Raw genomic sequence first — 26219 nt, 5'->3', positions numbered from 1 at the left:
GTTTATTCAGATTGGAATAACTCAAAAGACCATCAACAAAGTCACGGTACAGACAGGAGATCTCAGCCCTCTTATAAGTAGCTTAAATGTGCGTCAACACAAATCCCTCAGCACCATCGCAGGCCTGTGTTTTTATACGGCTGTGCATTTGACTGTTAAGTGTGACACTAACTGGTCACTTACCATCATGGATCGACATCACAGAGACACGTGATACCCAGGAATTCCAAGAACACGGTGCTGATTCAGAGACATTCCGGTTCAGGAGTGGGCTGAAAAATAGACGAAAATCTAATTACCTTAGCAGTTAAGGTGTGAATAAAACAGGCAAATTTGTGTTGTCAGCCATTCTCGGAAACCTTTTGGCCGGTACGTACCCTCAAAGTATGTTCCATGCAAATCAGCAGGCCTGGATGGAGAACCCAAAGCTTTTTACTCGCATCCAGATATCCCAGGCAGTATTTACCATTAAACAAACATTTCACATAATTGGGGTTCTTAGCCAGTGGTTTCTTCAAAAACACCCTTAAAACATTTAGGCTATAAAAACCTGGATAGAAATAAAAGAATTGCTTCGAAACTCAAGAGGAAGAAAGTCTGTTCTTTGTAAATGTAATTCATAACTTTTTCAATCATCTTGTCTCTGTGTTTACCTGTTGGTCCAAACAGCACATTTATGACAAACAAATAGTTTATGAAGTTCCTTCTCAGTCAAAATAAGATTTCTTTTGCTGTAGGCCATAAAGGAATGTTTGCGCCCTCTTGCTGCAGGTGAGATCATTACAACTTAGCAACATTGATGCAAATAAATGACAATATAACATTAGGACTAGCGGAGTGTTTCTCAACCTAGTGGATGTGGCCCACTAGGTGATCTAAAATAAGACTAAAAGAGGGAGCTAAAACAGCTAAAAAGCAAAACTGTTGTAATAGTGTGTATTTACAACAAAAAGACCTTCATCTATTTGTGCTAAGGTCGGGAATATTATTGGGTGAAGGTGTGCGTGGGGTCTTCAAACTCTATTGTGGACAATGGGGGTCAAAAAGGATGAAATAAACTGGATTAGGGGTCACAAATCCACACACACGTGACAGAACAGGTCAAAACTACGAAGATGACCAATATTGAGGTCATGGTCTACAGCGGAAGAGAAAACGCCTCAGTCTGTGAGGACGATAAACTATAAATAGTGAATTATGAGTTAAACAGAAGAGTCTCATTTAACTGTTAAACTGTAGGACAGGAGTACTGGACATGCGGCAAAAAAGTGGTCTGGCACCTGGTCCTAAACAACAGGACTTTAATAACCATGATTTTTTGTAAGAAAATTTGCATTACCCAAGTATAAAATTAAGAAACTTACTGTAAAATGTAAAAAAATATTTCAACATAAAATACATCCAACTAGCTTCCAATAAGGCAAGTAGGGCTGAAACGATTAGTCGACATTGTCGACAACGTCGACAATAAAAAATTGTCGACAAATATTCTTGTTGTCGAGTAGTCGTTTGATTACGTGACTTAATTTAAAGGCCTGCAATATCACAATTTGACCGCAACGGCACTGCAGCGCTAGAGTGTAATGCAGCCTTCCTGAATGCTATCGCAGTAGAAGGACACGCAGCGAGAATTATGGCGGAGTACAAACGAATGTGAACAAGTAAAGTGTGGGAAAGATTTACCAAATTGAGAACAAAAAAATGCGGTTGTGTAATGCAAGCAAGGCAGAACTTGCCTTTCACATCAGCACAACCTGCATGCTGGAGTATTTAAAATGAAACATCCCGGAGAATGAGCCGAAGAGAGGCGAGTGTTCTCAATCTAGACCTAACTAACTAATTTAGCGGTAAATCTTTTTATGAGAGAATGCAATAATAGCAGTAATGATAATAACAACAATAATCATATAATTACACTTATGTTTTTATTTGTTTTGCAAAGTAAAAAGCTTTCAGTCAAGCCTGTTTTGATTATTATAACACTATTAGGTATTACATGAGAGGAAAATGATTATAAGAGAGGGAAGTTAAGTGATTGGAGTCTTATATCTTGACTTTATTTTAAAATATTATGTTTCTTGCTCTTTTTCATTAACGCTTTCACCGACATGATTGATGATTTATCTCGTCATTTAAAAAAAACGGTTCCCCGCCAAACGAGTTATAACGGCAATCAGTGGTTATACTGTTGTACAGCAGGTGGCGCTGTTACACACATTTCGGGAAAATACAGAATCCCAGAACCTAAGTTTATTTCTTATCGGTTTTTAATGATTGTTCTGAGTGTAATCTGTGCGGAATCTTTGACAAAAAAAACCTTATTGACTCAAAATTATCTTTTAATCAAAGTGATGCATTTTTGAAGAAACCTACCCACATCTAAGGAGTGATAAAAAAGATCTAATCAAGATTGAAGAATACGGTTTCGTTTGTTTAAAAGCAGAGACTGTGTTCTTTCATTGGACATATTGTTTGTCCATATATTCTTTACAGAAAATGTAGTGTGAGCCATCAAAGTTTGGTTAAAATGTAAAAAAAACACTGGCGTAGGCTGGCAACTTTTTTTTTAAAAGGCTGACGGGGATAGAGTTAAACTGAAATGCTGCTTAATGCTTCTGTCAAGAGATTTGTTTACATTTTTAAAAAAATGCCTCTAATGTACCTGATTTATTTATTTTTATTTGTATTTAAAAGTTTCTAGAGAGAGAGTATTTGTGTGATTCGAGTTGGACAGAATCAGCAAACTTAAAGAGAGTAACCAGTTGGTTCAAGTTCATTAAAGCAAATTTCAAAAGCTGAATTGATTTTATTCATTACGTAAATTATCTATAACTCAATGTTTTAACTAGTTGCAAAAGCTGAATAATCATTAAAAACGTACTGATTAGTCATCAAAATAATAGCCGATTAGTCGATTAATCGATCTAATAATCGTTAGATTAGTCGACTATCAAAATAATCCTTTGTTGCAGCCCTATATGCTGGTAACATGTTTCGTTATGGATTCATATGAAGCATTGCTACTTAAAAAGCCGTTTACACGTGTGTATTTAAGTTTTCTGCAATCCATTAAAATCTTTACTGTCATGATTCCGCTATCAGGCCATGTTTCTTCTTGTTCTTGCAGCGGATTCATGGCATAGCCTTAAGTTATGTGGAGGGAGAGATAGTAGCGTAGTAAGAGTAGTGTAGTAAGAGTAGTGTAGTAAGAGTAGTGTAGTAAGAGTAGTGTAGTAAGAGTAGTGTAGTAAGAGTAGTTAAGTAAGAGTAGTTAAGTAAGAGTAGTTAAGTAAGAGTAGTTAAGTAAGTGTAGTTTAGTAAGTGTAGTTAAGTAAGTGTAGTTAAGTAAGTAAGTGTTTGTTTTCTTAGTTTAGTCAGTCTGTGTCCTTGTATTAGTTAATCGTTTTTACGGTCCTGTTTTCCCCCTCGTGGGTTTTGGTTTGTCCTCTTGTAGTGTCATTTTTGTATATTAAATATCCTGTTCAACCCCGTCCGTGTGTTCTGCCTGCATTTGGGTACTTCCCCTCCCAGTTTCATGACACTCTACGATGGCAAAATTAAAATGTTGGGTGTGAAATGAGATTTTTTGCATTTGCCTCCTAAACTTTGGAAAGAAATTGTCACATAATGCATAATATAATTTTATACTTCAATTATATTAGACAAAATTCTAACGTTTTTTCTTCAGAAATGTTATGAACAGCAGCGACGCTAACTTTTCTTCATTTGCTTTCTGTTTCATCTCGGGGTGACAATCCGGCGGTATTCTGAGATAATGCCTGCTCAAGTTTGGATCTCTATGAATCCTTAAAGAAGACTACAGACGACCCAACACATGTGGAGAGATGATTCCAACCCCTGTGCTGACTTCAGATGACGTAAGCTTTGAATCGTTTTTACACGATGTTGTTTTTGTATTTATTACTTTAATGTATTCACTGGACCTTTCACAGTAACAGCAGGATAAAAAAAATATTCAAAACTGTAGTTAAATAAAAGCATGTGTTCTGCAGAAAACAGTCCTTATCATTGTTTTACAGAAAGATCAACAGCATGAGAATGTGGAGGCATGCATAGATGTATCGCTGGTGAATAAGCAGGTGACTAACCACACACATAAACAAAGTCATTGAATTCCATGTCCATGTCTTTGCTGGTCTTCGCAGGAGGAACCAGAGGTTAATATAGAGATGAAGAGCAATGGAGACGTCAACAGAGAATCAGGACGAGCCGGTAAGTAATCCGCAGGTAAGCAGTACTAGTGCTTCGGCAGCTGTGGTTGGTATGGATGAGACCAGACTGTGTATGTGAGATAAATCCTTTTAAACTGTACTAGTTTCAGTACTTGGAGAAACTTGTTCCGACCAGTTACTTTTAGAGAAATTCCATCAAACCATCGGCCACTAAACCGTGTTCAATTCATCTAAACATGCCATTAATCTCAGTAAATTACGGTGAGATCATTGGGCAGAATATTGAAAAGATATCTTGTTTGCACCTGGAGCATTGCAGATATTCAATCAGCATGGCTTTATGAAACTGTAGTCTTGTGAGATATTGCATTAACGCTAGTTTATTAATAGACTCGTTCTGATATGTTCAAAATCATATTTGAGATGTTCTGCTCCTGTATGTAGTTGAATATGATCAGAGCTGTCCATGGTGCTTATGTAAACACTCATACGGATTTCCTTTAGCTCAATAAAACTGATAGAAATACAGTAAGGTGTGTTACACTAAACTGCATAACACAGATTATGTCTATCTTTTTACATGGAGTCAAAGAAAATGCATTAGAAGAAAACATATTTTTAATCATTTAATTTTTTAACTTTATGGATTGAGTCGTTGTGTAAATCATAAATGGCAGCATTTTGATTAAATATTTTAATAATATATACTTTTTGCTGTGTTAATATACGTGAAGTATACCTGAAACATCTTTTTGTGGTTGTAAGGCAGGGGTGTCCAAAGTCAGTCCTGGAGGGCCTGTGTCCTGGAAAGTTTAGCTTCAACCCTAATCAAACACACCTGAACAGCTAATCAAGGTCTCACAAAGCAGACTAGAAACTTCAGAACAGGTGTGTTAAACCAAGTTGGAGATAAACTCTGCAGGACTGTGGCCCTCCAGGACCGACATTGGACACCCCTGTTGTAAGGGTTCTGTGTTCAGTTCAGTGTTGTGTCTTTTATTTTGAAGTTAAGATTTGTAGTCCTTGTCCGTGCTCTTTGTAGTTCTTTGTTTGCCCATCCTGATTGTGTCCAGGTGTTTCCCACATTAGTCTGTGTTTGCGCCAGTGCCTCTGGATTAGTTTTGTGTCAATCTGCTGTTAGGTGAGTCATACGTTTGTCGGGTAATCACTCATTTATATTTGTTACAGATGGAGAAGTGCTTCAATAATGTAGAAAATTTGAAAAATAAATATTGAAAATACATCAAGGCTTTATAAAACGTCATAATAGAACCACTTATTTGTTCAAATTTAGCTATAAATAAAAGTTGTAAAAATTAGCATACGGTGTGGTATGTTATAGGACGTGATGTGTTCAACGACTGAACTTTAGATGAAAGGCTCATTTTGTGGTGTATTTATTAATCATTTGTTGTTTTGACCGCTGCTGTGTGCAGTTTTTGAACCAGGGAGGACCTCATTTGGCATGTAATCACTTTTTGAATGTTTTATATTGTTTTTATTGAATGTCTGGTTAAATAGAAGTGGTGTTTAATTGCTGTTAAATCTCTGAACCCAAACTAAGTCAAAAGTTGTATATATCCACCAGGGGGAGCCATTTACAAGAAAAAACATGTTAGATAGACCACCATCAAAACCCGCTAATGTACTCTGTCTCAAAAGAAGATATTTTGAGAAATGTCTCTGTGGTTTTGTGGCCATACAGTGGAAGTCAATAGGGTAAAATGTAGTTTGGTTACCAGCATTCTTCAACATATTTGTTTCTGCAGAAGGAAAGTCGTACATGTTTGGAATGACAATTTTATTTTGGGGAAAACTATCCCATTAATGCCATATTCCGATATTGTACCTTTCAATGGTCCGTTTTCATTTTTATTACCAAACTTCAAAGATATGTATATGGATTCCCAACATTTTGAGGGTGTGTGAATGAAGACAAAATTGTTATTTGAGGGTGAACTATCCCTTTATTCCTTCTTATGTTGCTTTCTTTCTTGCTTGCCTTTAGGGCTGCAACAAACGATTATTTTGATAGTCGACTAATCTAACGATTATTAGATCGATTAATCGACTAATCGGCTATTATTTTGATGACTAATCAGTACGTTTTTAATGATTATTCAGCTTTTGCAACTAGTTAAAACATTGAGTTATAGATAATTTACGTAATGAATAAAATCAATTCAGCTTTTGAAATTTGCTTTAATGAACTTGAACCAACTGGTTACTCTCTTTAAGTTTGCTGATTCTGTCCAACTCGAATCACACAAATACTCTCTCTCTAGAAACTTTTAAATACAAATAAAAATAAATAAATCAGGTACATTAGAGGCAATTTTTTTTAAATGTAAACAAATCTCTTGACAGAAGCATTAAGCAGCATTTCAGTTTAACTCTATCCCCGTCAGCCTTTTAAAAAAAAGTTGCCAGCCTACGCCAGCGTTTTTTTACATTTTAACCAAACTTTCATGGCTCACACTACATTTTCTGTAAAGAATATATGGACAAACAATATGTCCAATGAAAAAACACAGTCTCTGCTTTTAAACAAACGAAACCGTATTCTTCAATCTTGATTAGATCTTTTTTTATCACTCCTTAGATGTGGGTAGGTTTCTTCAAAAATGCATCACTTTGATTAAAAGATAATTTTGAGTCAATAAGGTTTTTTTTTGTCAAAGATTCCGCACAGATTACACTCAGAACAATCATTAAAAACCGACAAGAAATAAACTTAGGTTCTGGGATTCTGTATTTTCCCGAAATGTGTGTAACAGCGCCACCTGCAGTACAACAGTATAACCACTTATTGCCGTTATAACTCGTTTGGCGGGGAACCGTTTTTTTTAAATGACGAGATAAATCATCAATCATGTCGGTGAAAGCGTTAATGAAAAAGAGCAAGAAACATAAATATTTTAAAATAAAGTCAAGATATAAGACTCCAATCACTTAACTTCCCTCTCTTATAATCATTTTCCTCTCATGTAATACCTAATAGTGTTATAATAATCAAAACAGGCTTGACTGAAAGCTTTTTACTTTGCAAAACAAATAAAAACATAACTGTAATTATATGAGTATTGTTGTTATTATCATTACTGCTATTATTGCATTCTCTCATAAAAAGATTTACCGCTAAATTAGTTAGTTAGGTCTAGATTGAGAACACTCGCCTCTCTTCGGCTCATTCTCCGGGATGTTTCATTTTAAATACTCCAGCATGCAGGTTTTGCTGATGTGAAAGGCAAGTTCCGCCTTGCTTGCATTCTACAACCGCATTTTTTTGTTCTCAATTTGGTGAATCTTTCCCACACTTTACTTGTTCACATTCGTTTGTACTCCGCCATAATTCTCGCTGCGTGTCCTTCTACTGCGATAGCATTCAGGAAGGCTGCATTACACTCTAGCGCTGCAGTGCCGTAGCGGTCAAATTGTGATATTGCAGGCCTTTAAATTAAGTCACGTAATCAAACGACTACTCGACAACAAGAATATTTGTCGACAATTTTTTATTGTCGACGTTGTCGACAATGTCGACTAATCGTTTCAGCCCTACCAGCATAGAGGTGACAGAAATGGGGTTATACGATCTTATTTTCTCGAGCTGGAATTATCTATGCTGTCTGTTTATTGAGGATAAAGAACAAACACCCAGTTGTGCAACAATAACCTCTAACAAACTGAAACGTTTTTCCTTTGCATTTGAGAAGTTTCACATACTGTACACATGACAGCGTTATCAAAACGGTCTGCATTCATTTACATGGATCCAGGTGGGAAAAAAACGCTGTAGTTTGCCCTCCAGGCCAGTGGGTTTCAATCTCAAAGTATACATGGAAACCAAAACGGTGGCGTTTTTTTAAAAGTTGCACTTTGAGACCTGTTTTCAAGTTTGCGTTTTCAATCCACCAAAACGCCGTTTCCGTCTAAACGAACGGCTAAAACGGATAAAGGGCGTCGTATAAACGGCCTCTTATTCAAATACAATTATTTGTTATTCAAATTCAAAAATTTGGTAAATGAACACACAAGAACAAACATGTTGTTTCATACATTCATTTTTATTCTTTTATTAGGTCATAAGTTTTTATTGCACTCTAAAAGTTTAACTGTGATTTTATGGTGAAAATATTCTTTTTTTATAATGCACAACTATCTAAAACATGACGTCATATTTGACTTCAAACATTGATTAAAAGTATTTCTGTGAAATCCCTGTCAATTTTTTTGATGCTCAGATTTAATACCTAATTTTTTATAATGCACAACATGGATAGCAGCAAAAACGTGTTACGTTACGTGAAACGTGTTCAAGTAATATATTTTTTTAAATTCATGTAAAGATTACAGAGGGTAAGGCTAGGTTGGGTTTTGGGGGGGAATCGATTTTTTAAAACAGTTGCCTTATAAGTAATAAAAAGACATTAAAATCTTTTTTGGGGGGGGGTTTAGGTTGCCCAGTGGGGTCTACTGTGAGGTGGGGCAGAATAGATAGGTTCCTTGGGTGGGGCAGGGGATGAAGGGGCAGATGAGTGCTAGTTGTTTGAATGGGTGTTTGGGGCGGATACCTTCACCAGAGTGAGGACGACGCCAATCTTTGACGTCTTAATATGATTGACTGATCAGCTGTTATCAGCAGTTCACAAAACGTTCTGCTGTATGGTTTCCTGAGGCACCCAATCATTCTGAAAGAAAAAGAGAAAAAAGTTATAATACTGTGATAAAAACACATTTTAATATCCAAAAACATCTAAAATCTCACACAACTCACCATTCTCAGGACCAGGACGTCCTTCATCATATTACGGATTCTCTTAGATCCCCTTTTTTGCTCCTTCACCAGGTTCTCCAGTTGGGTGAAGTGTGCGTCCATTTTAGACTAAAAGTGAAAAACAAGAGTTTTGATTAATATCCACTGGCATCATTAACACACACTCTTCAATATACTGTGATGTTATTCTGCTGACAAACAAAAACATAAACCATGAAGTGATCTGTCGCTTACCTTTGCTTCCCCAACATCCATCTCTTTACCCACGCTGGTGAGGAGGTGACACAGGCACTCGAGTGTCTTGCCTTCTTGTTGTTTTAGCAATTTCACAACACACTCTTGCATAAAGGCCTCTGACAGTAGCTTCTGTTTGAAGAGCTCAATGAAGAACTTGATGCTGTTAACTAAGCATTTTACGTCCTTGTCCGTTGAAAATCTGCTTCCAACAGAACTGGAGCAAGAGAGATTTGAAGCCCACATCTATATAGGGCTTATTCTTCATAGGAACTCTCACCTATAAACACAAAAAAGATAATCAGAGCGGGATCTGACGTTTTTCTACAGAAAAACAGTCTAAAGCGGCATAAAATTTCAAAAGCAGTTTTAGAAAATGTTTAGCAGTCCACTGACACACTGAACATATATACCCAAAGTCTGTAGGTTAATCCATGAAATTGTTATATATCCTCATAAACAAAAGACTGACCATGGCTAAACTTCTGCACATGCTGGCGTATGAGCCGGATGAGCTGGGATCAGAGATGGCTTTTTTATACACCATCTCTACGACGCAGTTGAGTTGTTCCTCTGTGTCAATGTGCATGGACCTGACATCCCGTAGAAGTCCCTGCAGAAACACACAAACATCTTAATGAACGATGTTCAAGATATTGAGTATAGAATTCCACTGATATATATTTCCAGTCAGTTATCCAGGAAATAATAGATTTAGAAACTGTTCCATTATACGAGCAAAAACATATTTCATCTGCTAGAACAAATAAATAATGCTAACCAAATGACGATTGAAATGTGATTCAATTCAATGTGAATAAACACACCTCTAGATTTTTGTCCTCTGGGTCCTGAAGGTTCTTTGGAGTAGTGTTGTCACGATACTGGAATTTCTAACTTCGATACGATACCTAGAAAAATATCGATACTCGATACCACAGAGAAAAAAACTGCCACAACATTAAGGTGGTAATTTTTTTTATTATTATTTAAAGATAAATATAACATATATAATGTATTATAAAGAGTTATTAAAGGGTAAAATGCATTATAATTCTTCATAATGTGTATTGTAAAGCATTATGTACTGTTGCAGGTCGAGTCTCATCTTCTTTCTGGTGCTACAGGAGAATGCCAAACAATCTTTTTTTTGACCACACTTTTAAAATGAACTGAACTATGTAACTAATCTGAGAACTTAAGTTAATGGTAATAGATATTAGTTACATGAGTAAACAATTAAAAATACTTCCAAAACATGTATTAATCTTAGTTAAAAGTTCATTTAAACTAACATTTACTAATACATGTACTAATTAAAATCCAAAGTTCTATCTGTTAATATTTTTTTTCATTGGACCAGAGCAAAAATTATCCGTTGTATTTTATTACATACTGTCATCAAAGATTAAAATATACTGTAGCAAATGCATTGCTCGTCGTTCATAAATGCTGGTTAATACATAACATTATTTGATGAACATATTTTAATGCCGGATTCACATATCACCGATCAACACACGCAAACGTGCGTGCATCACACGCGAAAACAATGCTCACCAGATCGACATGAAGACAAATTACAGAATTGAAGTTAATTAAGCACAAGTTAATTTACATTTGACCACAGTTAAAGTATTTAAAGATTCACAGTTAAAGATTCCTCAGTCGGATTATATTAACTTTACGAACTACGGTGAAAAAACGAGACCACACTCATATTGCTATATTAGAGCTGTTAGCGCCTTTTGTTAGCACTGCTCTGTAGCAACTCTTGCATAGTGGCTGGTTTGTGTCCTTCGGCATTCCATGTTCATTTGCTACATATCCAAAATATTTCCAGATAGCACTTCTGCGGTGTTCTTTATCAACCAAAGCCGGTTGCGGAGGCGCCGCACACGCCATATTTATATTCACTTCACTTTTTAACCAGAGCGAATGAGACGAGACACGTGACAGGCACTGCGGTCACGTGTGGTGTTTGTTAACTGGCCTTTGGAGATATGTGAAAGTGGCAGCTCGGATAGGATCGGTGTATCGATACTTCGGGAAATTAGTATTGGTATCGTTCAGATATTTCAGTATCGATATTTATCGAAATATCGATATTTTTGACAACACTACTTTGGAGACTCTTCAGATTGGGATGAGGCTGAGGGTGGGATCTGGGACAGGGGAAGCTCTGGTATCGCTTCGCTCAAACAAGAATCCTCAGATAGGGCTTGAGATGAGATCCGGGGCAGCTCTGGTTGTTTTTCCCACTTTATTGGTGCCCGGGAGAAGAACCATGGACTCTGTGGTCTTAATGAGATGGGGCTTTCATCTTCTTTCTTCAACTCCCTGAACAGTGGAAGGCTGACTTTCTGCTGTTCTATCTCCTCTTCCCTCTTGGCCTCCTCATGGATCTGGGTGATGGTCTCGGGACCCAGATTTGCCCTTCGTGGTACCCATAAATTCTAAAAAAAATATTCCTGTGATTAAAATATATTTTTCAATATTAGTAAAGTGAGAATCTTACACAACTCACAAGTCTGAGGTCTATGACTTCCTGCATCATGAAACGGATCCGCGTAGATGTTTTGCGCTCCTTCACCAACGTTTCCATCTGGTGAATGTACTCGTCCATTTTGATCTAAAAAGAAACCCAAGAGTCAAAAACATCCACAAGCATCAATAAATACATCATTATGTTGTTTTGCGGACACACAACCAAACACATAAACCTTTACCTTTCCTTCCCCGACGTCCAGTTCTTTGCCCACGGTGGTGAGCAGCTTGCAGATGGACTCAAGATGATGGTCTCCTTCAACACCTTCTGTTTGAAGAGCTCCCCGATGAAGTTGACGTTTCCAATGGAGCGTCTTCTAGCTTTCACCTTGGTCTCTGCAAGCTCTTGTCTAAGTATTTCCTGTTCGCCAGCCTCAAGGAAAGCAAGAAATATGAATGAATTTCAACAATAATTTCATTAAAATACCTTTTAAAACCATTTGTCTAACTACGACATCTTTAGAAGGTTTCTACACATTATATTTGATGAAAACATATTTTTTGAGTACTGAAACACTTACTGGTGCAGCCAGTAGAATCGGAGCAGAATTGACTTGAAGGACGACCTTGGTTTGGAGGGGTCTTTCAACTACAAACACAAAAAAATTCAAATAAGTTTTCAGCTGGACCTACATATGTATGTCAAAGGCTATTTTATGAAATAGTATAAAAAATGACTCACGTTTGCCATATTTCTGCACATACTCCTGTACATGACAGAGAAGCTGGTCCCAGAGATGGCATTCTCACGCACCAGCTCGGCGACATGCCTGATACGCACCATCGTGTTGATCCGCAGCTTATTCACCTTCACCATCAGCTGGTAAAATTTCTCGAGGGTCAACTTGTTGAGGATGCTCCTGAAGCTCCACACAAGTTCCTACATAAAACACACATGAAACATTATTTCAAGATAGAAATTAATTAAATTAAACAAAGACTGAATGAGATGCATATTTGAGTCAAAGTGATTAAACACACCTCAGTTTTCTTGTCCTTTGAAACTTGACTGCTTGTCACCTCTTTGTTGACGCTGGGCCTCCAATCAAGAGACGACTTGTTTAGCTGGACGTCTTTATCCAGCTGAACATTGAGAATTTTGTGTGCAGGTAGTCGGTGCACTTCATTGTCCTGAGAAAAGAGACAAAATCATTTAACTCTGGGTAACTTATATGCTTATATCTTAATACACATCACTTTTGTTTATAAACTAAACAACTATTTAACTGTTTTCAGATTAAAGTAGCTATTGAAATGCATAAGAATAGATTTTAAATAGATATTTTCAAATAAGACAAAGACAAACCAGTGATCCGCTGCTTGATGGTCTTATAGACATCAAAAGACTGAACATGTGTCCCATGATGTCGACAATAAATCGCTTTGAGAAAGTGATGCAAGTAATGTAGAGTCACGTGCCACTGTACTCGCAAACTGTGAGAGACAACAAGAAAGAAAACATCGATCGATCTTGGAGATGACGGGACGGTTAAAGTGTATGTAACGGGGTGAGAGACACGACACAGACAGGAGGGGTGATAACAACAACCCCACTGGGGCATTTATTGCACAAATCAACAATAAACAAAATAAAAGGTTTCACCCAGGGTGCTCGTAACATAAAGTCCGCGCTCGTGCAGTTAGGTCGTTCACGCTCGTGTCTCCCTCGCTGTCCTCTCACTCTCTCGCGCTGGGGGTCAAACGAGGACAGCGGTGGGTGCGACTAACCAAGGACCCTTAGTGGTGTGAGCACGCTTCTTTTATGCCCGGCAGCTAATCAGCGTCAGCTGGACGCAATCAGCGTTAGCTGCCGGGCCGTTTCCAGGGCGACGCTGATCCTCGGTCGGCGCCTCGCCACATTTCCCCCCCCAAGCGTCGACCTGGTAACCGGGCAGCTCCTACAGGAACCTCGGGACGATAGTAGGGGTGGGAGGGAAAATATCGCCTTATAGTCCGACCCATACCGACTGGAAGACGGACTGGAAAGGCCGGCTGGAGGACGGAACTGGATCGCCGGCTGGCACACTCCTGGTACACTTTGCCGGCTGGCATCCGAACGGGACTCCCACCTGTGCAGCGCTCCATGACGGCTGGGCCGCATCTCCTGTCGGCTGAGTAGCTCGGTCGGGCGGCTGAGTAGCGGTCTCTGGCGGCTGGGTAGCTCTGTCGGGCAGCTGGGCGGCACTATCTGGTACCTGGACCGCGCTCTCGGTCGGCTCCACAGCATCTTCTGCTGGCTGGGATTGTCCCTCCGCTTGGCGCCATCGATACCTTTGTCACTCTCTCTTCGTCGTCCTCGGTTTCCTCCGGGTTGGACGCTGATGAGGAGAGCGTGTCCGTCCCTCGATGGACCCAGGAAACACGTACCACACGAACGCCTGCCGAGTCGGTCTCTCTTTGCCTGCATTCTCCACCAGTGTAACGGGGTGAGAGACACGACACAGACAGGAGGGGTGATAACAACAACCCCACTGGGGCATTTATTGCACAAATCAACAATAAACAAAATAAAAGGTTTCACCCAGGGTGCTCGTAACAAGTGTACTTAAATATAATTATGATCTTAACCGAGGTACACTTAAAAATAATTGTAATTGATCAAAATACATACGTTAAATTAAACAAAATACATAAAACATTGAAGAGGTATTTGAATTTACCAACCGCTTGACCAGATACGAGTGAGTTCGTCTATGACGTGCGAATTCAATTGTTTTTAACGTTACTTAGCAACCACCGACATTACATAACATCAATCCAGTAACTGTAAGCAATTAAACACATAGAAATATATGCATATATGTGTATATTATAATATAAAACATTCGGAGTACAATACGCTTTGATCACTGGAATAAATAACATGTTTTGTCAATTTTCTTATTTATTAAAGTCTAAAAGTGAACTGGACTTACAGATCGTGCTTCTTCACTTCCGTCTGCGGACAACTGCCATGCATGTAAATACTTCACAGGACATCAGAAGGGGATCAAATGTGTGTATAAAGTCAAATAAAAGGTTTAAAAACACACTTAATAATCTGTTTGTTGTCTGAAGAATTAGGCCTACTGTAATGACCACCTGCTCTGCTTTTGTTTTATTGGAAGGCGCCACTAGAGGGTGCCAGGGAAATTAAGGGTAAAGTTGCAGAGCAGCACTAAGTTTATTTTAAATATGTAATTTAGTTTCCCCTTTTTTGGTAATAGCGAGACGAGGTATGTTTTATTCATTTTGCATTTAATGCTATTGTGTTTATTTCCTATTTTGATGATGGAAGTAATTCTGTTTGAGTTTAATTATGTTATGTTTCTTTTGTATAGTTTTACGGTGATAAAAGCAACATGGCTGAATAAAACTGCTAACACCCGTCATAACTCTCTGCCTAATATTTCGAATGCCAAAGGGGCAGCTACAGTAAAACTCTACCGCTCCTGTTTCATCGCGTGAGTGCAACGGGACGCTGCATCTGCTTTCATCGCAACGCTGCTGTTCCACGTGTGGGTGACGCGACGCGGCATTTGAGGCTTTCACAGCATCGCCGCTGTTTCTCCGTGCGAGTGTGACGCGAAGCATTGTTGGAAGCTTTCACCGCATTGCTGCTGTTTCATCACGTGAGCAAAGGATTAATCGTGACATCTGACGGCCAACGTGTAACTGTGTGCACCATAGATAAGTCAACAGCAAGGTTACACTCTATTGCTTCAAAGAATTACACTTCATATGGAGAAAGGGAAAGATAAGTGAATCAAAGCAAATACGGTATCTTGTTTTTTGTGTGATTGTATTGAAATTTGGGACACTTGACAATTTAAATGCCTTTGAGATTTTACTGTGAAACTCAAAGATTATAAATTGTTAAATTTGCATACGGAACTACAGATTATATCCAACCTTAATGATATGGTGTATTCACTGCATGTATACGATATATATATATATGTATGTATGTTGAACAGGAAATTTGCCTTATTGCTGTCTGCTAAACATTTGAGTGTCTAAACCAAAGATGTCTGATGCGAGTGGGTCACAGCTCTTTAACTCTGAAAAGAAAGTGGAAGACACAATTAAGCAATTAACAGTGTCAGTAAGTCAAATCCCTACCTCCACAGAGGAATTAAGTGTTTCACCCAGAGAGCAACGTGTCAGATCAAGTTCACGTAAGGGAAGTTTGACAGAGAAGGGCCTAGAAATGCAAAGTCAAAAGGCGAAGAAGCATGAGAAAGCCTTTTACAAGGCTTATGACTCTTGGAAACAGACGGCTAAGGAATCTAGGTCTAAATTAAAAACCCTGTGCTCACTGGAGGATCTTGAAAGTCTCCAAAGACACATTCAGTGCAAACTTGATGCAGTTAGCCAGTGTTACACTCCTTTGTTACGTAATCAGACTACAACTCCGGATATTGTTAAAGGGATTGATGCCTGTACTACACTTACTGCCGAAATCTGTGATTTGGTGAGCAGACGAATGGAAACCATTGATGAGAGCCCTAATGAAAAGGTTGTGAAAGAGAGAGCAAGACAAATCCTAAACAAAGACGAGTTTGAATCCATCTTTGGTTGTACAAACACAGATACTGTGTTTCAGAGCCGTCAAGTGCAGAGAGCCAGTCAAGGATTTCCTCCAGGGTTTCCAGTAAGAGGGCTGACGCAGAAGCAGAACTTGCTGCCAAAGTTGAGCAAGCTACGGCCATGCAACAAATTCATAAGCAGCAAGAAAATTATGCCAAATGGAGAATGACTGGAAGATTAAAGAAGCTAGAATGCTAACAGAGATGAAAGAAAGGGAAACAGTAATGTGCCTAAGAATAGAGCAAGAGAGAAAAAAGTTGGAGAGGTTGAACGCCGAGAAGGAAGTCAAAGTCGCAGCAGCTCGCATGAGGGTGTACAATGATGTCGAGAGCTATCCTGAAGAGTTCGAGGAGGGCAGAGTTACTGAAACTGACATCAAACCCCAGCTTAATCCTGAGGTAGAGTCATTTCATCCTCAGCAAACAGTTCCTGAGGTGCTTACTGCTCAAGAGTCAGTGAACGTAGTACAAGCATTAGTGAACTCTCTAAGTATAAGTCGATTGCCTATTCCAGAGCCCGCGACTTTCAGTGGTGATCCTTTGAAATTCATTGATTGGAAATTGTCCTTTACGACACTCATCGACCGTAAATTAATTCCAGCAGGGGAAAAGATGTTCTACTTGAAAACATATCTTTGTGGTGAAGCACGGAAGGCAGTTGAAGGATTCTTTTATCGTAATTCTGAAGATGCGTATAAGGGAGCCTGGAAGGTTCTCGAAGAACGGTATGGAAATCCCTTCATTGTCCAAAGAGCCTTTCGCGAAAAGCTCATGAAGTGGCCTAAGGTAGGAGGGAATGACCCTGCGTCACTGCGGGAGTTCAGTGATTTTCTACAGGGCTGTGTAGAAGCCATCCCACACGTGAAGGGTTTATCCATTCTAAACGACTGCGAGGAGAACTACAAACTTCTCAAAAAATTACCAGATTGGATAGTGCGAAACTGGAATAAGATTGTGGTTGACGAATTGGACTCGTCCGGGGACTACCCAAGTTTTAAGCGATTTTCAGAGTTTTTGCAAAAGGAAGCTAAGCTAGTCTGTAACCCGGTTACCTCTTCACTGCTCATGAGTGCTAAAGTTTCTGACGAGAGATACCCCAAAAGAGCTAAAGCTTTCCATACAAGAGTGCAAGTTAAGGGTTCAACACAAAGGACACCTGAAGTTCAACAATGTCCTGTTTGCAAAGGTGAAGCGCACAACATTGCTAAATGTCCCATCTTCGCAGTAAAATCCATAGATGACAAAAGATCTTTCATTCGGGAGAACCACCTCTGTTTTGGATGTTTGAAGAAGGGGCACATCACCAAAAATTGCAAAAGACGACACACGTGTGGTACGTGTGGCCTACGCCACCCAACTTGCTTACATGAAGAACGAGACAAAAACAATGTGAGGACACTAAAGTCAAATCCTTATGTAGAACACTCAAGTCAAGAAATACAAACTGTTATGTCTCATGCCTTGACCCAACATGCTTCTGCAACCTCTAGTATTGTTCCTGTCTTCATCTCGCTGCAGAGGATCCCCAAAATGAAATTCTTACATATGCGCTACTGAAACTCAGAGCGATACGACTTTCTATTTAAAGGATTTCCTTGATGAGCTACATGTAAACTGTGAAGAAGTGAAGTTGAGGCTTAGCACTATGACTACTACTGATACACTCACTACCAGTCACAAGATCAGAGGCCTAAGGGTCAGAGGACTGCAAAGTGAGAAATGCATTCAGGTTCCACAAGCCTATACTTGCGATTTTATTCCAGTGGACAAGGCTTACATACCAACTAAGAAGACAGCATCGCAATGGCCTCACCTCAAGCACATAGCCCATGAGATACCTCCTCTTCAGAGCTGTGACATAGGGATGTTGATCGGATACGATTGTCCTTCAGCTTTAGCTCCTTTAGAGGTTTTCACTGGCGGTGACAACGAGCCCTTTGCCCAGAAAACAAGTATAGGATGGAGCATCATAGGTCGTTGTAATACTCATCTTGACAGGCAAGGTAACCAAAGCTTTGTGCATTGAGTTTCAGTGAAAGAAGTGTCAGTCCCATCTGCAAACGATGTCCTAAAGGTATTAGAGTCAGACTTTAATGAGAAGCATCCGGAGGACAAACATGTGTCTCAAGAAGACATCCGGTTCAAACGTCTTCTCAGTGATAACGTTCAGCACAAAGAGGATGGACATTACCAGCTGCCCCTTCCCTTCAAGAGTAGCAGCGCTCCTTTACTCCCCAACAACAAAAAGCTTGCCATGGCACGACTACAGCACCTAAAGAAAAGACTGAAGAACAACCAAGAGTATTATGAAAGTTACAAAACCTTCATGCAGGAAATGTTCAACAAAGGAGAAGCGGAACCAGCTCCTACACTTTCTGAGGATGAAATAGCATGGTACATTCCCCATCATGGATTTTACCACCCTCAAAAGCCAGGCAAGTTGAGAGTGGTGTTCGATTGCTCTGCAAGATTTTGTGGTGTTTCCCTTAATGACATACTCCTTACTGGCCCAGACTTGATTAACTCCTTGGTGGGAGTCCTTTTCCGTTTCAGGAGAGAAACAGTCGCTGTGACATGCGACATTGAAAAGATGTTCCATCAATTCTTTGTTCCCCCCGAGGAAAGAAATTATCTGAGATTCTTATGGTGGGAGGACGGAGATCTGGGAAGAGAACCGCGAGAATACAGAATGGCCGTACATCTTTTCGGCGCAGCTTGGTCTCCTGGATGCGCCAATTTTGGCATTAAATACTTGGCAGAGCAATACAAGTCACAGTATCCCACAGCTGCATCTTTCATTCAGAAAAACTTCTACGTGGACGATGGCCTGATGTCTGTTCCTTCGATTCAGAAAGCTGAGAAGCTAATTGTTGAAGCCCAAACATTGTGCAAGCGTGGAGGCTTACGTCTTCATAAGTTCAGCTCTAATAAAAAGGAGGCTTTACATTGTGTAGATCCATCTGAATGGGCAATACCCACCAAACCGCTCAATCTCCATCCTGAGGCAACAGGATGTGTTCTTGGCATTCAGTGGGCTGTGAAGGATGATACGTTTAGATTTGATGTCAAACTGAAAGACCACCCTTCAACTCGTCGTGGAATCCTGTCTGTCACTGCTTCCTTGTATGACCCTCTGGGGTTTCTTTCCCCATTCTTTCTGAAAGGAAAGATAATTCTTCAGGAGCTCTGCCGCAGAAACATTGGTTGGGACAACCCCCTTCCAGAGGACATAATCCCATGGTGGGAGAAGTGGAAGAGTAGTCTTCATGAGCTGAAGCATATCAGCATTCCGAGATGTTACCACCCACCAACCTTTGGTACAATCATTAGAACAGAACTGCACCACTTTCAGATGCAAGCAATCGAGGTTATGGTGCATGCTCTTATCTTAGGTTCAAGAATGAAAGGGATGAGGTACACTGCAGTCTAGTAATGGCCAAGGCTAGAGTTACTCCCACAAAAACTCAGAGTATTCCAAGATTGGAATTGTCTGCAGCTGTTGTTTCAGCAAAATTGAGTGCTATGTTAAAGACCGAACTGGAGATGAAGATTAATCAGGAATTCTTTTGGACTGATTCCCAGGTTGTGTTGGCATATGTCAAAAATGAAGCCACAAGATTTCATGTGTTTGTTGCAAATCGCATACAGTTAATCAGGAGAATCACAGATGTAAGCCAGTGGTATTATGTCAACACTTCTAAGAATCCCGCCGATCATGCCTCCAGGGGCCTTTATGCCTCAGACATATCCACAACTTTTTGGCTGTCAGGACCAGAGTTCCTATGGGAACCAGAAGTTCTTTCAACGACCCACTTCTCAAATGATTTACTCGTTGGAGATCCTGAGGTCAGATTAACTCAAACCTTCGCAACCAAAGTCAGTGATAGTTCGGACTTGCTTAGCCGATTCAATCGTTTTTCCTCTTGGATAACACACATCAAAGTTGTTGCTAGAATAAAGAGGCTTGTTTCAGCACGGAAATACCCCAATGACATCATCACCGTGGAAGAATGTGAAAGAGCTTCAGAGGCTGTGATTAAGATTGTCCAACAGGAAGCTTTCTCCCAAGACATTAGGGTGATTCAAGGAAGAAATGTTCTTCAGAGCACAAGTGCACTTTTCTCCCTTGATCCCATCATGAAGAGAGGTCTTCTTTGTGTAGGTGGAAGATTGAAACAGTCTTCTCTGAGTGAAGAGTTAAAACACCCAGTGATTCTGCCAAAAGACAGCCACATAGTTAAACTTATTTTGGCCCATTATCATGCCAAGGTCTGTCATCAGGGACGCTATATGACACTCATGGAGCTCAGAGCAAACGGATTCTGGGTTATCGGTGGTAGTAGATCTGTTGCTAAATTGATTCAAGGATGTGTCCAATGCCGTAAACTCAGGCGGCCAACAGAAGAACAGCAAATGGCTGAGCTGCCCAAGGAACGGGTCGAAGCCTCTGCACCTTTCCTCTACACTGGCATGGATTGCTTTGGTCCGTTTAGTGTAAAAAGGTTTCGGAAAGAGCACAAGAGGTATGGAATCATTTTCACCTGCCTTTCATCACGAGCGGTTCACATTGAAATGCTCGAAGATCTGTCAACAGACACATTTATCAATGCCTTGAGATGCTTCATTAGTCTCAGAGGAGCCGTTCGGCAACTTTTCTGTGACTGTGGAACGAACTTCGTAGGAGCTAGAAATGAGCTTGGAAATGCTCTCAAAGAGTGTGATGTCAAGAGTCTGGAGTTGTTTCACAATGAAAAACAATGTGAATTTGTCTTCAATGCTCCCTCAGCAAGTCACACAGGAGGGGTCTGGGAGCGCCAAATAAGGTCTGTTCGCAGTGTGCTTAATGCCACACTTTCTCAATGTCCAGGTAGACTTGACGACTCATCTCTGAGAACATTGTTTTATGAGGCAATGGCTATCATCAACAGTCGTCCATTGACAATAGATGGAATAAATAATCCCAAATCTCTGGAACCTTTAACCCCAAACCATCTCATTCTGATGAAGTCCAAAATTGCTCTTCCTCCTCCTGGGAAATTTCAAAGGGAAGATATGTATGCTTCAAAGAGGTGGCGTAGGGTTCAATACCTAATTGAGCAGTTCTGGAGCCGCTGGAAAAGAGAATATCTCTTGAACATTTCTACAAGGCAGAAGTGGCACGTTCCACGTAGAAACCTCAGCGTCAATGACATAGTCATTATTAAGGAGGACATGCTGCCAAGAAGTCGGTGGCAGTTAGGTAGAATCGTTGAAGTCACTCAGGGGAGTGATGGTTTAGTGCGACGAGTTAAGATTCAAACTGGTGAGCAAAAACCAACGAGTAAACAAGAGCCGCACTCCAAGCCTACTATTATTGAGCGACCAATTCAAAAGTTGGTGGTTCTGCTTGCGAGTGAGTGATTTGTCAAACGGTGACACTCTTGTATCAGACACTTTCTGAAGGTGATATATCAATGCATTATACATTTTTGTTTGAGCAGTCATTCAGGTTTAAAATCATGTATCATTTATTTAATTGTTTTGTTGTGTTGTGTTAACACATTAACATGATTGGTGGGAGTGTAATGACCACCTGCTCTGCTTTTGTTTTATTGGAAGGCGCCACTAGAGGGCGCCAGGGAAATTAAGGGTAAAGTTGCAGCACCATAGAAGAAGTGTCTCACGTGCATCGCATAATCTCACATCAGAGCAGCACTAAGTTTATTTTAAATATGTAATTTAGTTTCCCCTTTTTTGGTAATAGCGAGACGAGGTATGTTATATTCATTTTGCATTTAATGCTACTGTGTTTATTTCCTATTTTGATGATGGAAGTAATTCTGTTTGAGTTTAATTATGTTATGTTTCTTTTGTATAGTTTTACGGTGATAAAAGCAACATGGCTGAATAAAACTGCTAACACCCGTCATAACTCTCTGCCTAATATTTCGAATGCCAAAGGGGCAGCTACACCTACATTATTTAACGTTATACTTGCATAAATCACACACTTCATGGCCGCCTTCTCATTCTTTCCCGGATTTTGTTGCTGTTTTAAGATGGCGACGTTAATTTTCTCAACTAAAATTGAACAATTACACCAGGGTTCCTCAATTGGCGGCCCGCGGGCCACATCCGGCCCGCAAATTAATTTGTTTTGGCCCGCTTGATGCAATAAAAGTGTGTTCAGTTTCATTAGGGTCGGCATGACATCACCGCACGAGAGCGGCTCGAAAGCACACGATGCATTCTGATCTCACAAAGCTCTCGCGGTACTCTATCAGCCAATCACAATGCTGGCGCGAAAATTCAAACGGCGCAGCTTCATTGACAGTTAGTGACAAGGGGTGACGGCGAAATAAACAACTTCTAAATCACGATGCGAAAACTACGACGGCGTATTAGTGCCACAAAAAAAAAAAGATTTCGAGAATAAATTCGAAATGTTACGAGATTAAAGTCGAAATGTTTCGAGAATAAAGTCGAAATGTTTCGAGAATAAAGTCGAAATGTTTCGAGAATAAAGTCGAAATGTTTCGAGAATAAAGTCGAAATGTTTCGAGAATAAAGTCTTAATGTTTCGAGAATAAAGTCGAAATGTTTCGAGAATAAAGTTGAAATGTTTCGAGAATAAAGTCGAAATGTTTCGAGAATAAAGTCGAAATGTTTCGAGAATAAAGTCGAAATGTTTCGAGAAAAATCACAGAATTGCTAGAAACAATGGCTGTGGAGGATTTGGTTAAATCCTACTTTAGATTATGATTTAGCAATAAGGAAATTATTTGTCTTTTGGCTCATCATCACTGAGTTATAATTAGTAAAAGGACACTGCAGCGATCATGTAGGAAACTGAATTTATTCAGAAGAAAAAATCAGACATGAACTAAGAACTAACTCACTGGTTCAGATGACGTGCTTAAACATAACTTAAACTCTTAAACTACAACTTTCACGTAAACAAATACGTATTACGAAGAGTTTATTCTCGTACATTTCGACTTTATTCTCGTAACATTTCGACTTTAATCTCGTAACATTTCGACTATATTCTCGAAATCTTTTTTTTTTTGTGGCACTAATACGCCGTCGTAGAAAACAAAGAAAATGGTTACGGAGCTATTACAGCAGGTTCCATTATATGATTGCACGGTAACAAGAAGAGTGGAAGCATTGGGGGGTGAGTGCCTGTCTAATCTGTTATCCTACATAAAGAAAGCAGAAGCCATATCACTCGCAATAGACTCGTCTTGCGACCGAACCGACATTGAACAGCTATCGGTGTTCGTCAGATTTTTTGATGGGAAGGATTTCCGCTGCTTTGTTTGCTGCCGATGCATGGGCGCATAACCGTAGACATACTTTTTAACAAACTAAGACATACTTTTCACAACAAACTGTTGTTGTGCGCTAAATTGTCTGGAAAAATTAAAGAGACGATCGATACTGTGACGAGGCTGGTAAACATTACAAAATAAACTATGTACATTTTAAGTAGCATCCAGAGTCAGAAAGCAGAGAATTTTTTTAGGTTTTTGAACGACAGCACAGAGATGGAATACGCAAGTTTTTTGTGCAATATCATGTCTCATCTAAATCTGTTTAATTTGCAATTGCAAGGTAAGAACCACACTATTGCAGACATGCACAAAGCTGTTGAAGCTTTCCGTTTAAAACGGACTCTTTTTGAACTGGATCTTCAAGGAAGAAAGCTACACTTTCCACATTTGCAACAGCATTGCGAGAAACACCATATGCGAGAGGACCCGGTAATGTTTATGTAATATAATGTTATAGTTTGATCAAAACTGAGAAAATAGAACTAATAAAAAATATAATTTTATATAGTGATTTTTTTAAACAAATAAACAACAGTAAAATAAATAATAATAACAACAATAATAATAGCAGAAAAAACATTGTATTCATCAAATTATAGTTTGTGGCCCTTGACTTTCTATTGTTGGTAGAATTTGGCCCTTAGTGAAAACTAATTGAGGAACCCTGAATTACACCAACAATTTTTCACATCCGTAATCCTATGATAACAATTTTAATTTAATAATAGTACTCTTCATTTCATTTGCATCTAGATTCTCTTCATTACAGCAATCACAACCACTGAATGTCTCCAGTGTAACATGACATAACTTATTCTAACATCAAAACAACACAAACATAAAATTAATACCAATTGTAATAGACAGATATCACCATTAGGCTGCATAGTACATGAAATTATTTAGTTACTGTGTTTTAATCAACTGTGATTACTGTGTTAAAACCATGTTTGATAATTCTCGTAATAAAGTGTTTTAAAACCCCAAAACAAAATAAATACAAACTCATTTACTAGTTATTATTATGGCTATATTGTTAGTTTTAGATCAAACTTTGGATTCCACTTGCATGATGTTTAATAGCAACAGAAGGGAAAGACTTGCAATAATGATAAAAAAAACATTAAATTATGTCTGATACACACACAACAATAAAGAAGTGTTAATATGGTGCCAAATCACAGTATATTATGTATACAGATGTGCTTTTTCAACTACACATTTACATGAAGATCTTACTTTCAGTAACAAATCAAATACGAAATTCAAATCCGCAAACAATTCAATTCAATTCAAGTTTATTTATAAAACGCTTTTCACAATGTGCATTTTTCCAAAGCAGCTTTATAGGGGCAAACAGGAAAATCAGAAAAGGTAAAACACAGCACAGTGCATTGTGTTTACAGAAAGATCATTCTAATAAATAAATAAATAAATGCAGTCTCCCAGTGAGCAAGCCAACACTGCCCTGCTGTGGCGAGGAACCCAAGCTCCAATGATTGATTAATGGAGAAAAAAAAATCGAACAAGGCTCAACCGGGAGGGCCAGATCCCCTCTGACGTGTCATAGCTGCACTCAGTGACCCCCCCCCCCAAAAGCCACCGAGCAAATATCCACAAGGAAGAGGGAGAGCCCACCATCCACAACCCAGAAAGTCCCACTCGCCGAAAACCGTGCAGGTTCAACTCGGTCCCACTCCACGATCAACACCAGAAAACAGAGGAACAACCAGGGAAAATAGTAATGTCATGTTGTAACTTTATTCCTCTGTTGTCCGACATCAACCACAAAACAAGACCAAACCGGCCCCCCAACCACAACCAATGAGCCCCCCCACTTCCCACAAACACCCACCCAGGAACCTCCAATCAGGGCCACTGAATGCAGCTATACCTTCTAACTGCCGACATGTGATGTAAGTTTAGTATTAAATACCAAGTATACAATGCAAACAAGGTGAGCATAATTCATTCACATAAAATGTCAATGTTTAAGTCCAACAGCTAAATTGAATCGTTAATTTTTTTAATATAGTAAGTTCTAAGGACATGACATCTGAAATACTTGTAAACTGTAAAAGATGACTTGCAGTCATTCAGTCCACAAGGAGTGTTAAAACTGAGTTCATGTGATGTGTTCATGTGATCCAGACAAACATGTTGTATTAGTTTCATTTAGGTTAAGGTTGTTCTTGTTGACCTTGAGCATCGATTTAGGTGATGTCTTTAGTAAATGATACTAACAGTTCTGGTGACAGTTATTGGAAGGGTCTTTTCACCCACCTCAGGAGGAACAAAGTAAGCACTGAAGACTCCAATCATCTATTTATAAACTCCAAATCTCCTGCAAACCTGGACCTCATCCACTTTGAGAGGTATCATCCTGGAGAAAGACTTTTTCCAATCAGTTTAACAGCTGTATGGTTATGCTTGGAGCATCAGCATCACACTGTGAGAGAACAACATTACAAAAACGCAATCAGACTTCTTTTAATAATAATCCTCTTGTTTAGTTCATCTGGATCTTTTTCTGTCCTTGTTAGTAACAGTCATTGAAGACTTGTTTTCTTTTTTAACCATTGTACAC

The 26219-nt window shown here is 39.3% G+C and overlaps 3 protein-coding genes across 9 annotated transcripts in view; 1 reads left to right on the top strand and 2 right to left on the bottom strand.

Moving 5' to 3' along the window:
* Nucleotides 1-1700: 1700 nt before the first annotated feature.
* On the top strand, nt 1701-22177 carry LOC130430363 (uncharacterized). 5 transcript variants are annotated; one of them, XM_056759449.1, is made up of 5 exons: nt 1701-3878; nt 4041-4100; nt 4167-4233; nt 14666-14766; nt 15069-22177. In XM_056759449.1, exon 5 carries the CDS (start codon nt 19749-19751, stop codon nt 21714-21716), a length of 1968 nt encoding a protein of 655 aa, XP_056615427.1. In that variant the 5' UTR covers nt 1701-3878; nt 4041-4100; nt 4167-4233; nt 14666-14766; nt 15069-19748; the 3' UTR covers nt 21717-22177. The 5 variants fall into 5 exon arrangements, with proteins under 5 accessions (XP_056615427.1, XP_056615426.1, XP_056615425.1 ...); XM_056759448.1 differs by lacking the exon at nt 14666-14766; XM_056759447.1 differs by having other exon boundaries at nt 14666-22177.
* LOC130430365 (eukaryotic translation initiation factor 4 gamma 3-like) overlaps nt 8772-26219 on the bottom strand; it is a 41514-nt gene continuing 24066 nt past the window's right edge. Inside the window, exons 9-12 of the mRNA XM_056759453.1 lie at nt 9674-9814; nt 9202-9481; nt 8968-9075; nt 8772-8881 (exon numbers count right to left, since the gene is read on the bottom strand). Of these exons, the coding sequence (XP_056615431.1) occupies nt 9368-9481; nt 9674-9814 (255 nt within the window). The 3' untranslated portion in view covers nt 8772-8881; nt 8968-9075; nt 9202-9367. The remainder of the gene's footprint in view (nt 8882-8967; nt 9076-9201; nt 9482-9673; nt 9815-26219) is intronic.
* LOC130430366 (eukaryotic translation initiation factor 4 gamma 1-like) lies at nt 10160-25997 on the bottom strand. 3 transcript variants are annotated; one of them, XR_008907777.1, is made up of 8 exons: nt 25916-25997; nt 13055-13182; nt 12730-12879; nt 12431-12628; nt 12270-12337; nt 11931-12121; nt 11729-11833; nt 10160-11657 (listed from the first exon to the last, which is right to left on the bottom strand). XR_008907777.1 is itself a non-coding variant. In XM_056759455.1 (6 exons), the coding sequence occupies exons 2-6, from the start codon at nt 13109-13111 to the stop codon at nt 12073-12075; spliced, it is 522 nt and encodes a 173-aa protein (XP_056615433.1). In that variant the 5' UTR covers nt 13112-13218; nt 14664-14760; the 3' UTR covers nt 10332-12072. The 3 variants fall into 3 exon arrangements, 1 of the variants encoding a protein (XP_056615433.1); XR_008907776.1 differs by lacking the exon at nt 25916-25997 and adding an exon at nt 14664-14760 and having other exon boundaries at nt 10334-11833; nt 13055-13218; XM_056759455.1 differs by lacking the exon at nt 25916-25997 and adding an exon at nt 14664-14760 and having other exon boundaries at nt 10332-12121; nt 13055-13218.

Source organism: Triplophysa dalaica, chromosome 10 (assembly GCF_015846415.1).
Source record: "Triplophysa dalaica isolate WHDGS20190420 chromosome 10, ASM1584641v1, whole genome shotgun sequence".
Classification (NCBI taxonomy): Eukaryota; Metazoa; Chordata; class Actinopteri; order Cypriniformes; family Nemacheilidae; genus Triplophysa; species Triplophysa dalaica.
This window is presented reverse-complemented; position numbering and strand designations above follow the sequence as displayed.